The 15,019-nt window shown below is 40.6% G+C and overlaps 1 protein-coding gene across 1 annotated transcript in view; it reads right to left on the bottom strand.

Moving 5' to 3' along the window:
• LOC121000012 (phospholipid scramblase 1-like) overlaps nucleotides 1–13,853 on the bottom strand; it is a 56,923-nt gene extending 43,070 nt beyond the window's left edge. Inside the window, exons 1-2 of the mRNA XM_040431043.1 lie at nucleotides 13,814–13,853; nucleotides 2,812–2,841 (exon numbers count right to left, since the gene is read on the bottom strand). Coding sequence (XP_040286977.1) covers nucleotides 2,812–2,827 — 16 coding nt within the window. The 5' untranslated portion in view covers nucleotides 2,828–2,841; nucleotides 13,814–13,853. The remainder of the gene's footprint in view (nucleotides 1–2,811; nucleotides 2,842–13,813) is intronic.
• Nucleotides 13,854–15,019: the final 1,166 nt, after the last annotated feature.

The raw sequence follows: 15,019 nt of genomic DNA, 5'->3' as shown, positions 1-15,019 counted from the left end.
TAGCCTGCACACACCTCAGGGGACACAAGTGCATTTTAACCCATTATTGATTTAACTAAAGGCACTGGAATGTAAATAAGGGGCCAGATTTATCTTTACTCTGACAGCTCACTCCACTTTAACATATGGCTAAAGTCAGTTTTAGCCAAGTCAGATTTATGATCGGCCCTTTAAGACTGTAATAAATGTGGTTTGACTGTAGCAGTTTATCCGTCAGTAAGCAGCTTTACAAAAGTCGCACGTTTTTATGAAAAAGTCGCATGTTCTATTAAAAAGTCTCATAAGATAAGCATGGTCCTCACTGGAGTGAAATTGCGACTTTTTTGCTACTTTTTAAATAGTCCCAATAGTAAATCTGTCTAGAGATTCATTTACATAAGAAAAAATGCCCACTTTCAGAAAACTGGCGAGCATAGTGCAGAGCAGAAAAAAGTCGCAAATTTGTGCACAGTTTTAGCGTTTGGGACTTTTTTTGGGACTTTTTCACTCCATTATTCTGACCTGAGCTAATGATAAATCTGGCCCCTTGGATTCTACTGTTATTGTATTACATTTCCTCCTCTTTGCCCCATCTTTGTGAACTTATAAAACACCTTTAACCTTGTGTTAATTAACTAAATCTAGCACTGGCGTAAACTATAGGGGCCGCAGTGGTCGCAGTTGCCCATAGGATATAATGGAAGCGCTCACTAGTGTGCAGGGGAGTGAAGCACTGTGAGCACTGTACTTACCCCACCTCCTGCTGGCTCTTCTCAGGGCCCGCGCTGCTGTGTCCTGGCTGCCTGCAGCGCCAGGACGTACAGAGCGCACTCTGACCTGACGCTGCAGGAGGTCAGGTGACTACAGCGTGGGCCTTGAGAAGAGAGCCAGGACAGGGAGAGAGGCGACAGGAGAGGTAAGTTACTTTATTATTTTACAGTCTGATCTGAGGTCTGATATGGGGGTCTGAATGGTCTAATGAGGGGTCTGGAGGTCTGACGGGGGTCTGGAGGTCTGACTAGAGGCCTGGAGAGGTCTAACTGGGGCTCTGGAGAGGTCTAATGGGATGTCTGAAGGTCTGATTGGGGTTCTGGAGAGGTCTAATGGGGGGTCTGGAAAGGTATAATGGGGGGTGTGGAGTGGTCTAATGGGTGGTCTGGAGGTCTGACTTGGGATCTGGAGAGGTCTAATGGGGGTATGGAGGTCTGATTGGGGGTCTGAAGGTCTGATTGGGGGTTTGGAGGTCTAATGGGGGTCTGAAGGTCTAATGGAGGTCTGATTGGGGGTCAGGAGGTATAATGGGCGTCTGATTGGGGGTCTGGAGGTCTAATGGGGATCTGATTGAGGGTCTGGAGGTCTAATGGAGGTATGGAGGTCCAATAAAGTCTAATTGGGGGTTTGGAGGTCTAGTGGGAGTCTGGAGGTCTGGTCTGAAGTGTAATGGGGCTCTGGAGGTCTAGTCTGAGGTCTGATATGGAGGTCTGGAGGTCTGTTCTGATATGTGGGTCTAGAGGTCTGGTCTGGAGGTCCAATATGGGGGTCTGGAGGTCTGATACGGGGGTCTGGAGGTCGAATAGAGGTCTTATCTGAGGTCTGATATTTGGTCAGGGTCTGACATGGAGGTCTAAAGGGGGTCTTATATGGGGTCTGACATAGAAGTCTAAAGCGGGTCTCGTCTGGGATGGGGGTCTCATTTAGGGTGTTAAATGGGGGTCTTATCTGAAAGGAAAGTTTTTTTTTTTTTACTGGCACACAATATAAAGGGGTGTTTTTGTACTGACACATCTGTGTGGTATTTTCAGGGGGACTGTTTCTGCAGGATAGTATGGGGGGGTACAGGGGACACAGTATTGGGGGTGGGAGGATGGGGTGTTGAGAAGGTGAGGAGGAGGATGGAAAAGTAGGAGTTTGTTAAACTCTGCAGAGAAGAGGCACGGATGAAAGAAGTCACCATGGCAGTCTGGTCTGATAGGAGAAGAAGAAGAAAGAGAATATGTACATCAGAGGAGACGTCACTGGATGTAAGAGGCACATTTGTGGGGCTATATTACCCTGTATGTTCTGTAGGGCTGTATGTAATGTTTTCCAAGTATCTCTTTAAAGGGGTTGTCCGTTTTTAGTTTTTTTTTCTATGAGCGCTGCCTTCTCTGCTCTGTTTACCTGCTCATCACTGCAAATGCTGCGGAAAGCAGGTAAACAGAACAGAAAAAGCATCTCTCATATAATGGCTGCCTTCTCTTCAAACAGCTGATTGGTGGGGTGCCGGGTGTCTGATATTGTTGACCTATCCTGAAGATAGGTCATCAGTAGAAAAAGAGGACAACCCATTTAACAGTATGACTGGAAGGAAGGTTTCAATTTTTTCCTCGGGCAGGAAAGGTAGGTGCACCAGCACTGAGGAAAGGAGGGGGGGGGGGGGGGGGGGGGGCAAGCTGAACTCTTGCACCAGGGCCCATAAGCTTTTACCTATGCTTCTGAGAACTAGACTGGACAATTTATTTTATGCACTACTATATTCCGCTTTGCTTTACAGACATTAGCATCCAACTGTCCCCAATGGGGCTCACAACCTAAAGTCCCTATCAGTTTGTCTTTGGAGTGTGGGAGGAAACCCACGCAAACACGGGGAGAACATACAAACTCCATGCAGATGTTTCCCTTGGTCGGATTCGAACCTAGGACCCTAGTGCTGCTAGGCACCAATGCTAACCACTGAGCCACCGTGCTTCCCAATGTACTAAAATGACCAAGTATGGCATTGTAAAACTTTCAATCCTTTGCTTTAGATTAGGACAGCAAGCAGATAGATAGAATTGTAACATGTTATATTACCTTTGTTTTGCATCATATTCTCAGTTGATCCTGAAAAGTACAAAGTTTTAGTCAATTTTTAACGTCCCCAAAAAATAAAATGTAATTCACTAAATAATCCAAACATAAAGTAGACTTATGGGAAATGTAAAGTAATAACTATTATATGAGGAATCACTACATGTCTCTGTTTTAAAAGCAGAGAAATAGACATTTGGAATGTTGCGAATTTTTCAAATTTTTGGTAAATTTGGTATTTTATTAAAAAATAAAAATGAAAAATATTTACTGAAATATACCACTGTCATGAAGTACAATGTGACACGAGAAAACAGAATGGTCTGGATAAGTAAAAGCGTTCCAAAGTTATTACCACATAAAGTGACACATGTCAAATTTACCCAAAAAACGGCCTGGCCCACCACTTACACAAAGCAATATAAGTGAGGAAATATATTTCTCTATTGGCTTTAAGCCTGCAAACTACAGGAAAAACAGCAGGAAAATTGCTGCAAAAAATAGCTTTATTTCTTAAAAACCTCTGCGTAAAACTACTGTAGTTTACTGCGTATGGGTATTTCAGAACTGTATTATTGAAAGCTTATCTCTAGGGTAGGCCAAAAATATTATTGGCGGGTAACACCCTGCAACCCTGCTGTTTTAGAGTAGCTCAGTCGCCATAAGTCAGCACTGGCACAACAATTACCAGCTTCATTCATACACAATCGACAGGTCTGTGCACTTCAAGCACCGTCTTCTGGCACTGGAGCTACTTTAAAACCACTGATCAGCGGGGTGTTAAACCCCTGTAGATCAGATATCGATGGCCTAGGCCATCAATATTAAAGGGGTTGTCGGCATGTTTCTATTGATGACCTATCCTCAGAATAGGTTATAAATATCAGATCGGCGGGGGCTGACTGCTGGCACCCCTGCCGATGATCTGTTTGAAGAGATCATATCACTCATACATGAACTGCCTTCTCTTCATTGTTTACCTGCTTTCCATCACAACTGTAGTGTTGAGCAGGTGTAATTACAACTAAGCATTCACTTCAATTGGAGGGCTCCTTCCTGTTCAAGTGAATAGGAAGGAGCCATTGCATAGAAGTGAACAGGATGGCTTAGATATAATTGCACCTGCTAACCACTGCAGTTGCAACGGTGAGAAGGTAAACAATGAAGAGAAGGCAGTGCTCATACAAGCGCTGCTTTCTCTTCAAACAGCTGACTGGCTGGGGTGCCGTGAGGATAGGTCATCAGTAACAACAACATTGTACAACCTCTTTAAAATGCTGTTTAAAACAGCAGAGGGCCGTGGCTAATGTCTGCGGCTGGCAATAATGCAGATCGCAGGTATTTAAGCCTTTAGAAGTTGTTGCATCTAAATAGCAAAAAACCCAGAAGAGTGAGCTTCCGGGTTAAGACAAGCAACCCCGTGCAATTCTAATTCTAATACGCTGAGTCTTTTTTAAGAGACCCAACATATTAGAGCTGCATTTCCTATGTTGGTTAGCAGATGGCAGGTCAACATAGGATATCTGCAAAATCAGCTTGTACTGTCATTCTATGGGAATACAGTACAAGTTGAAATATTGTAGCCTCCAAGAGGGGCTATAAAAAGGTTAAAAAATAAATAAAAAAAAGGTAAAAAAGAAATATGAAAATTGAAATCACCCCCCTTTATAAATACATAAACAATAAACATAAAAAATAAAACATCATGGGCATCGCCACCTCTGAAAATGCCTATACGTTTAAAATTAAAATATTTAGTCCATACGGCAAATGGCGTTACAGAAAAAAAATATCAAAATTGACGATTTGCCATTTTTTCATAGCTTCTCTTACTCCCAAAAATTTTATAAAATGCAATCAGAAAGTCACACAAAATGGTATTAAAAAAAACTACAGATTGTCACAAAAAATGAGCCCTCACATAACTCAGTAGACATAAGTATAAAAAAAGTTATCAGGATCAAAATATGGCGATTAGAGATGAGCGAAATATTTAAAAATTTAATTTGGTTGCTTTGCCAAGTGCGCTTTGTGCAATTCTAATGCTAATATGAGAATAGCAATCTAATGATTGCTTGTTATAGTTCCCTAAAGGAACTATAAAAAAGTGTAAAAAAAAAAAATTGTTACTGAAAAGAAAGAAAAATACACGTCAAGGGGATCCCACATGAAAACGCCCATAATATAAAAATATAAAAATGTTTTCCCCATATGGCAAACCACGAAATGTAAAAAAATCTAAATGGCTGATTCACTGTTTTTGGTTGCTTCATTTCCCACAAAAAAATTTAATAAAAACCCCAGAATGGTATCAATGAAAAGTACAGATTACCCCGCAAAAAATAAACTCTCACACAGCTCCAAACATAATTACAAAAAAGTTATAGGGGTCAAAATATTTTTTCCAAGGTTTTTATTATTTTATCAGCATCAAAACACAAAAAAATTATACATATAAAGGTATCACCAGATTTGCACAGACCTTTATAAAGAAAGTAACTGGTCAATTTTATCACACATCGAACATCATAAATAAAAAAAACATAAAACTAGGGGTCTCCCTTCCAGCTAAATTGCTGTCTAATTCTGGTTAAATCCGGACCAGCCTTAAGTTGCGTTGCGCCCTGTGCAGGAAGCCTTTTTGACAAACGGATACAGTGGTAGTAGTGCCATACCAAGCTCCTTACATAGATACAGCACCAGAACCAAGCTCATTATATGAATACAACACCTGAACCAAGCCCGTTACATAAAATAGCACCTAAACCAAGTTCATTACATAAATACAGCACCAGAACCAAGCATGTTACATAAATAAAGCGCCAAACAAAATGCATTACATACAGTAAATACAGCACCAGAATGAATAGGGCGATACCGAAGTGTGCTGTCACGGCTGAGGATGGGGAAAACCCTCAGCCATGAGGTATCAGGAGATGGAAGGTCGCTACTTGGCCAGTAACACAGAATTAGGGAGCAGGTCACCTCCTAGAGCTTCCCTAATCTGACCCTGACTCCTAGCTGCATGAGCCGCCCTTGAAGGTAGGAGGGCTCATGCTCAGGAACCATAGGGCTGAGACACTGCCACCACATGCACACAACACCACACGTTGCCACGGGCAACCAAGTGAAGGAAAGTGTCACAAAACAAACCACTGGCCGTGACATGTGCATACCATTGTTTTATGCGTTTTATCAGAAATACTGTTGTAAGTACAATAAATCTTTGCACGTGACGGTGGCAGTCTGAGCTTTACTATTGTTGTGACCTTTAATTACCCACAGGAGTGTTGGAGAGAGGAAGGATCCTCGGGTATACCCCTTGCAGATCCTTCCCCGTGCCTTTTGTAACCCGTACCAAGAAGGGAGGAGGTGTATCAAGCAGCGCGGTTTTCCACTTTCTTGATTTACATAAACACAGCAGCTCAACCAAGTACATTTCATAAATACAGCACTAGAACTAACCTCGTTACATAAATACAGAACCATGACCTAGCATGGTACATATATATAGTATCTCAAGCATGTTACATAAGTACAGCACCAGAATCATGCATGATATAAAACACAGCACCTGAACCAAGCTCATTACATCAATACAGCACCGGAACCAAGCTCATTGCATAAATACAGTACCACAAACCAAGCTCATTAGATAAATACAACACCAGAACCAAGCATTGTACAATGTGAAACTACAGCTTCCAACATGTCCTGAAAAGGTGTAAAGGTATGGTGGGAGTTATTTCACCAGAGAGAATACTACCACCCATCATCACTCTGTAGACCATACACATGATTACATCACTCAGACACACTGTGGCAGAATAAACATTTACATTTAGTAAATTACAGATCTTTTCTCTTTCCATTTCTTTCCTTCTGGTCCAAACTACCATAGTTGGCTTCTTCAGGTCACAACTCATCTCTGCAGAGATTGCTGCCCAGATGTCTTCAGCTTCTCACTTTACCAATTTATTCAATGCACGCTATTGACTAATACAATCTATTCAAGTGCACATATACCTTGACCCTGAATACAATCATGCTACAAGAAAATTTAGACTAGCACATCCAAAGTCACAGGTGCACATCCATAATGTCAGCACACTGTTATACATACAAGCAATAGAACTAGGGACTAGAGATTATTCTGGATTACAGTGGTATTATACCTACTATACATGAAAAATAGAAGCTCTGCACACATCTTTGATCAAACATGTGATTTTATATATATATATATATATATATATTTAATATACACCAGTCCCAAGACATCCTGCAGCAAAGCCAGCATTAGCAGATTGTCGACAGCAATGCAATAACGTCATTGTGCCATCTTGGTGTGAAGGGTGATTTGTCCTTTGAGACTGTACAGGTGGCACAACCGTAAGACCAGCCTTGAGTGAAGTCTACCTCTAGCAGCACTGAGACAGGATTCAAGAAGTTGGGGCTTGTCCTTTGTGATCCTGCATTACACAGAGCTCAAAGACCATGTTCACAGACCATGGATGAGTGTGTGAAAATACTCAACCCTGTCCCTACTAAGAGTTCTCTCCTCTGGATCAGAACTTGGCAGTCAGACAAAAAAACTGAAAAGGTAATACCACTAAATCGCCTTTCAAAGACCAGAGGACAATACATACTATAAACAGGAGGATCAGAAAGCCTAAAAATCCTGGCATCAACCTTCATTCATATTGAGAGGCTGAATTAAGCTGGCTTCCTTCATTCACATTGCTGAGAGCCAAGACCTAGCCACAAGATTGCAAGGGGATTGTTTAGGTATAAAACCAGTGCCAGATCTATGTTCAGATCTTGCTATTAGTGATGGCCTTGCAGTTCGCCCGGCGGTCGGTTCGTGGCGAACTTTGCTCGTTCGCGATTCGCCAAACATGCGAACATATGGCCATATTCGCGCACGCTATATTCTTTTACATTGTGAAGAACCTTGACCCATGACACATCCATCAGGTGGTACAGGACAGCCAATTGAAAAGTTTCAGCACATGGACATACCCCCTGCCTTATAAATAAACCCGATATGGCCACCATTTTACATTCAGTCTTTTGTCAGTGTAGGGATAGGTTGCTGTGTGGAGCAGGGACAGACTGTTAGGGACAAAACACTATCAAATAGGTCCAAAAAAGTCTGTTTAAGGACTAGTACAGGTGTACTATTGATAGGTGTGCAGTACAGAGGGGTGTAATACACTTATAATATACAGGGTGGGCTATTTATATGGATACACCTTAAAAAATGGGAATGGTTGGTGATATTAACTTCCTGTTTGTGGCACATTAGTATATGTGAGGGAGAAACTTTTCAAGATGGGTGGTGACCATGGCGGCCATTTTGAATCCAACTTTAGTTTTTTCAATAGGAAGAGGGTCATGTGACACATCAAACTTATTGGCAATTTCACAAGAAAAACAATGGTGTGCTATTCTTTCATTAGTTATTTACAAGTTTCTGACCACTTATAAAATGTGTTCAATGTGCTGTCCATTGTGTTGGATTGTCAATGCAACCCTCTTCTCCCACTCTTCACACACTGATAGCAACACCGCAGGAGAAATGCTAGCACAGGCTTCCAGTATCCGTAGTAGTTTCAGGTGCTGCACATCTCGTATCTTCACAGCATAGACAATTGCCTTCAGATGACCCCAAAGATAAAAGTCTAAGGGGGTCAGATTGTGGGAGACCTTGGCGGCCATTCAACTGGCCCACGACAACCAATCCACTTTCCAGGAAACTGTTCATCTAGCTGGCACGTTCCCTGAGTTTTTCCAGCAAGATAGTTCACCACCACATTATAGGTGTCAGGTCCGAGCATTCCTAGATGAACAGTTTCCTGGAAAGTGGATTGGTCATCGTGGGCCAGTTGAATGGCCCCCAAGGTCTCCCAATCTGACCCCCTTAGACTTTTATCTTTGGGGTCATCTGAAGGCAATTGTCTATGCTGTGAAGATACGAGATGTGCAGCACCTGAAACTACAGATACTGGAAGCCCGTGCTAGCATTTCTCCTGCGGTGTTGCTATCAGTGTGTGAAGAGTGGGAGAAGAGGGTTGCATCGACAATCCAACACAATGGGCAGCACATTGAACACATTTTATAAGTGGTCAGAAACTTGTAAATAACTCATGAAAGAATAAAGTTACGTTAAAACCAAGCACACCATTGTTTTGCTTGCGAAATTCCCAATAAGTTTGACGTGTCACATGACCCTCTTCCTATTGAAAAAACAAAAGTTGGATTCAAAATGGCCGACTTCAAAATGGCCGCCATGGTCACCACCCATGAAAAGTTTCTCCCTCATATATACTAATGTGCCACAAACAGGAAGTTAATATCACCAACCATTCCCATTTTATTAAGGTGTATCCATATAAATGGCCCACCCTGTACTTTCTAACATAGAAAGCATATTATAGTTTATTTGTATTGTGCAGCAGTGGTGGTGAGCGGTTCTGCAGTGATACTGCAGCTACACAGAGTGACAAACGCAATTAGAAAAAATAATTATAACTGGTGTGATATACCAGTCGCCCTCCAAAAAAACTGATAGAAGCAGGGTGTTATATACCAATAATATACTTTCTTTATAGTGCATTTGGGTACTGCAGCATATGTTTGCTGTTTTGCTGCGTTCCCTCTGCTACACACAGTGAGAAACGGTATTGGAAAAAATAATTATAACTGGTGTGTGCATGCACGTAAGCGAAAATTATATTGCCGATATTTTGCATTAAAAAAAATAATGAATGGAGATCGCAAATTCGAATAATACATAATGTCACTGTCCATGTTGTGAGACTATTTGTGCACTTCTAGTAATTATTTCTTGGCAGAAAATATGAGCTGAAGGTTTTTCAGGTTCGCCTGCCATTAAAATGAATGGGACCCGCGGCGAAATTGCGTTCGCACAATCGTGTTCGCGAACCATCCCGGTAGATTTTCGTCCATCACTACTTGCTATCATTAATTTGAAAGAAGGAAGCCAGCCTGAACCTAATACTCGCTTCCCCCTACCGTTTGTGCCAGAATCAGGCGACCGCAGTAACTGCCAATCTTAATTTGTCTAAGCATCTTGTCGTCACAAGATCGCTGTCAAACCAACGGAGCAAGATTTGGGGCGGCAGCCTTCAGTTATATGGTGCTGTGTAGGTGTATCATAGCACAGGAAAACTGTCTTTACCACATGAGTTGTAAAATATTAAATGAGCATATTTTGCCACCAGAAGAAAAGTCAGCCATTTTCAAATAAAATGAATAGCAAATTAAGTTCACTGCTTATTATTTTTTAACTCCCAGATAACCCCATCAAGAGAAGAATTGGTTGAAACATTGAAAACTTTTTTGTTAACTATGGGATCCGAGCAGGGAAATACTGTACTTGGGATCAAGGGAATATTCCTTTGTAAAGGTAATAATAAAGAAGGAAAAAAAACATTTTGCTACCAGGATCATACTATCTAATAGCCTTGATAAACCATATGTTAGGTCTGGGGTCCATACCTGCCGCCCCCTGCTGTCCCCTGCAGGTGTGGATGCTGTGCTACTCATCATGCCATCTGGAGTCCTGGTAGCTGATGTCCTCTCCATGCTGTTGCCACCATGTTCCTGTCTGATGCTCCCCTAGGGGGCGTGCACTCACCTCCTGTTTCTTAAAGGGCTAGTGTGTGCACTCCCAAATTCTTTCCTAGCCAATGGCTTAAGGTCCCTCCCTGGGTATTTAAAGCACCCTCTCCTGGCAGAGGGTGCCTGAACTTTAGGTTCATTGGGGATCAGTAAAGGTATATGATAGAGATATATCCACGTTCTGTTTCACACCTACTTGTGTGCTCCTACACATTCAACTCCAAATTCAGTTCAGTTTGTGCTTAAGTTAACCCAGTCTATCTTTTCTGTCTGTCTTGTGTGTGCCTCACCACTACACAGTCTCCTAGTCTTACCTGTGTTTATGTTAACTGTCCACTGCCTGTATCTCTAAAACCAGCATTCAAGCCTTAGTCCCATTCAGATGGTACCTGTGGTTTTTCTGCATTTTTGGTGCATTGTCTATATCCAGAGCTCCTTGTGCTTGCATCGGAGTCCCTAACCTCAATGGGTCAGATGCCAACTATATTGGGATTATCTCAGTAGGTACGTGTCTGTTTGCTAATCAGCAGAGAAGTCCAGATCCTTGTATAGGAGTTAAAGGGTGAATACCAGGGAAGTGGCAGAATAATGCCCTTTGGGGTTAGCCTTACACCAAACTGGTTAGTTGCCATAGTGGGTTTACACTTGCTGATCCATAACACCATGTTAAATATCTTTCAAATATCTTAACGATAGGCTAATTAAATTGAACATTTTTTATCCTAAGTTATACTGGTTGTTTGAAATATAGTTTGGGGATGTAACATAGAAGAAGGATTCTGGCTTTACTGGATTGGACTAAAATGAACTGGAGGAAATAAAGAACAAGGCAGAAAAGACTTTCAATAAAGTTGTTTGGCTGTGCCTTTTTACAGTCCTATATTAAATGAGATTTGGTTGGAATAATAATAATAATATTTATTTATATAGCGCCACCATATTCCGCAGCACTTTACAAGTCATAGGGTTCATGAACAAAACAAAAGTAACTGGGTAATATACAACTAAAAGACTAGAAGTCAGGGCCCTGCTAGCAAGAGCTTACAATCTATGAGGAATTGGGGGTGACACATAAGGTAATTGATTGTGATAAGTAGGATTCAATCAATTATTGAACTGATAGGAGTGGTGCTGGCCGATCTGCTTTGGGTTTGGTACTGCTAGAGGATCGAGTTAAGGCCAGAGGAGTTGGTGGCGGAGAGGTTTAGTTGGGGAAAAGTAATTTTAGGTAGCTTGATAAGCCTGCCTGAAAATATGTGTTTTTAAGGCAAGTTTGAAGGTGGAGAAGTTGTGAATTGACCTGATATTCTGGGGCAGAGTATTCCAGAGAGTAGGTGCAGCTCGAGAAAAGTCTTGAAGATAGGAACGAGAGGTACGAATTATGGAGGTTATTAATCTTAGCTGGCTAACAGAACGGAGATCACGAGTAGGGTGGTAGATGGAGATGAGGGGGGAGATATATAGAGGGGCAGCACTGTGGAGAGCTTTGTGGGTGAGAGGTTTGAACTGTATTCTGTGGTGGATGGGCAACCAGTGAAGTGACTGGCACAGACTAGTAACATCAGTGTAGCGGTTTAGGAAAGACTGAAGGGGAGAGAGTTTCGTGAGAGGGAGACCAATTAGTAATGCGTTGCAGTAGTCAAGACGAGAATGAATCAAGTCAACAACAAGAGTTTTTGCCATTTCCACCATAAGAAAAGGGCGGATTCTGGCGATATTCTTGAGGTGCAGATGACAAGAGCGTGTAAGTGATTGAATTGGAATATCATTAAAGCTTTTAAGGTGATGTATCTTAATCTAAAAGCACAAATGTGTGCCTCTAATATTATATCTGAGCAATTTGGATTGATAAAGGTGCAATGCAGGTAACATAGAAACATAGAAACATAGAATGTGTCGGCAGATAAGAACCATTTGGCCCATCTAGTCTGCCCAATATACTAAATACTATGGATATGTTCCTTGTCACTCTTTTTGTTCAAACCTACAATAGAGCTATTGGTTAGATATGTTATGAAGGCAGAGAATATGAAACAAATTCAAAATAGTAGGGCTTTACTTTTACTGTACAATTTTGCATCATACATAAATAGCATAGGGAATAAACTCAGTGGGTCCATGGAGCTTTTCTAGGAGTTTGGATCCTTCTCAGGAATTAGGTTGCAAAATGTAAGGTAGGAACGCACAAAAATCAGGATATACTTGAAACTCTGGTGTGTGAGATAACAAAAGTATATATAACAACTCAACTATGGTACCGTTATAAAAAGAGTAGAGATGAAGAGGGGCTGGAGAGACTTTCCTATCTTGACCTCAGGAAAAGCCATCTAGTAAAGATGATTAGTGATGCTAGATAGTATTAGAGATAGTATAACTAGATAGTATTATCAAGCTAGTATTATTAGATAGTTTAAATAGTATTATCAATCACTTCCATTCTAATGGTAGCCTTATACATTAGATATAAGTAGGTTTACATTTGAATATCAATCAAATGAATGATTATCTGGCAAACGATTATTTTGTGCCCCCCAAAATAATTTTTTTCTACAAAAGATCTCTCTTTGAATGAAGGTGTTTCGCCCAACTACTGGCAGAAATTGTTAAATATGGTTGAGCTGACTTCTTTTCAAAAGATAATGGTCTGTGATCTGTCAACTTAAATGGTCTTTTGTTATTAAATTTCACCTGACAAACAATCATCCATTGTGATAAACTTTAGACTTTAATGTGTATGCAAAATTGTAGTATGTTCTGATTATACTAGAGCTAGAGCAACATACAGTAATGCTTACTTACTTTTTGGAGAGGGATAAAAGGTAAAGAATATTTATGGTTAAACTCTTGAGGCTGAGACAGAATATTGACACGACCCTACTAGACATCAATAAATATAATTTATCTTTCTTAGCATGATATTTAGAAGATTGGTTGGAGGATTATGAGTTTTTGTTAATATGGACTTTGAAAAATTTGGACCAAGGGCAGAGCAGAAATGTGGACATCAAAGGAGTCCGAGATACAAGAGATAAATTCAGAAGGTCATTTAGATAAATAAAATTAGGTCTTTCTTAGGCATGTTAGGAAGGGTCTGAATGACTACAGTAAGTCACACATTTTTCTTAAAAATGGAGGGTCATTAAATATTTGCCTTTTAATAAAGCTTACTATGCATTTACTGTTTCGATAGTAAACTACTGTTTTTAAGCAAAGTTATCTAATAAAATAGAAATGCCAAAATAAAATGCTATACTTAATATCTAAACAAAAATTATTATCATCAAAAGAAGTAAATACAACAAAAAAGACAGAAATATATATATTTAAAAAATCCATGCATCACTGTGACATTACTTACCTGTTTTTCTGAGTGTCTCTGAGATCAAACAGTACACTACAGTTACTTTAGACAAAAGGATATAGTAAATGAAAGCAAACTCTTAGTTTATATACAACAGGGAAGTGATATAACATTGGCAGTTGATAGCATTAAAGGTGTGTTTACTTATGCAAATACAAAATGTTTGCAGCCTCACCTTGGTAAAACCACAGACTGGGTAATTATTACTACATGAACTACTTGGGAATAATTTTTCCCAAGAGTTCTTTACATTGGTATTTGGTTCTGCTAGGGTAATATTTTGTGCTACACTGTGGGATTTGATTCTGTTGTGGTAGTATTTGGTGCTGTGTTGTAGTATTTGGTTCTGCTGTGGCATTATTTTTTTACTGCACTTTGGTATTTGACTCTGCTGGAGAACCAAACACCAAAGTGTGGCACAATATACTGCCCCTCTTTGCTCTTTGGTATTGCTGGCCTTGCCTACATCTGTTGGTTGACCCCATCTTCTCATGTTGCTCCGACCTCCTGTAAATTTTCTGCTGTTTCAGAAACTGTGAAGCCACTGGAAACCATTATATTTGGTGGTGCTTTCTCCTAGTTAATGTGGACCTGATCTAATTCTTTTTACACTATATGTGACCTGATCTATTGTTAAATCCCAATTTCCCCCTCAATCATTTTATTAGGCAATAAGAAGCCAAACCTAAAAATGTCAGCCTCACAAATTATCCCAATAAATTTGCAAAGCTACAAGGGTACACATTGCCTCCAAGTGGAAATTCCCTCCATTGCTTAAAGGGTTGTCCCACTACAGAAAATGGCATTTATCATGTAGATAAAGTTAAAGGGAATGTGTCCCCAGAAAATAACCTGCTGTTTAAATCACTTTTTTTATGTTTAACATATATTTACTAGTGTTTTTGAGCACCGTAGTGCTCGGGTGCTCTGGGCTCGGGCCGAACACATCGTAAAATTCGGGTGCTCAACCGAGCACCCTAGTATAATGGAAGTAGTGGGAGAACCCGAGCATTAAACCAGGTACCCCCTTCTCTGAAGAGGGGAGGGTGCCTGGTTCATAAGAAAATGTCAGAAATTGTTAGTAACACCACCAAAATGGTTCTGTAACAGCATGGGGAGGATGTATGGATGCATCTTGGACTTGCTGGTCGCTGCTGGGAACTATGTTGTCCGAATAGTACGCCACTTTTACATAATGACAAT

The sequence above is a fragment of the Bufo bufo genome, chromosome 4, assembly GCF_905171765.1.
Source record: "Bufo bufo chromosome 4, aBufBuf1.1, whole genome shotgun sequence".
NCBI classification, from domain to species: domain Eukaryota; kingdom Metazoa; phylum Chordata; class Amphibia; order Anura; family Bufonidae; genus Bufo; species Bufo bufo.
The sequence above is the reverse complement of the archived record's forward strand: the minus strand, read 5'-3'. Positions and strand labels throughout refer to the sequence as shown.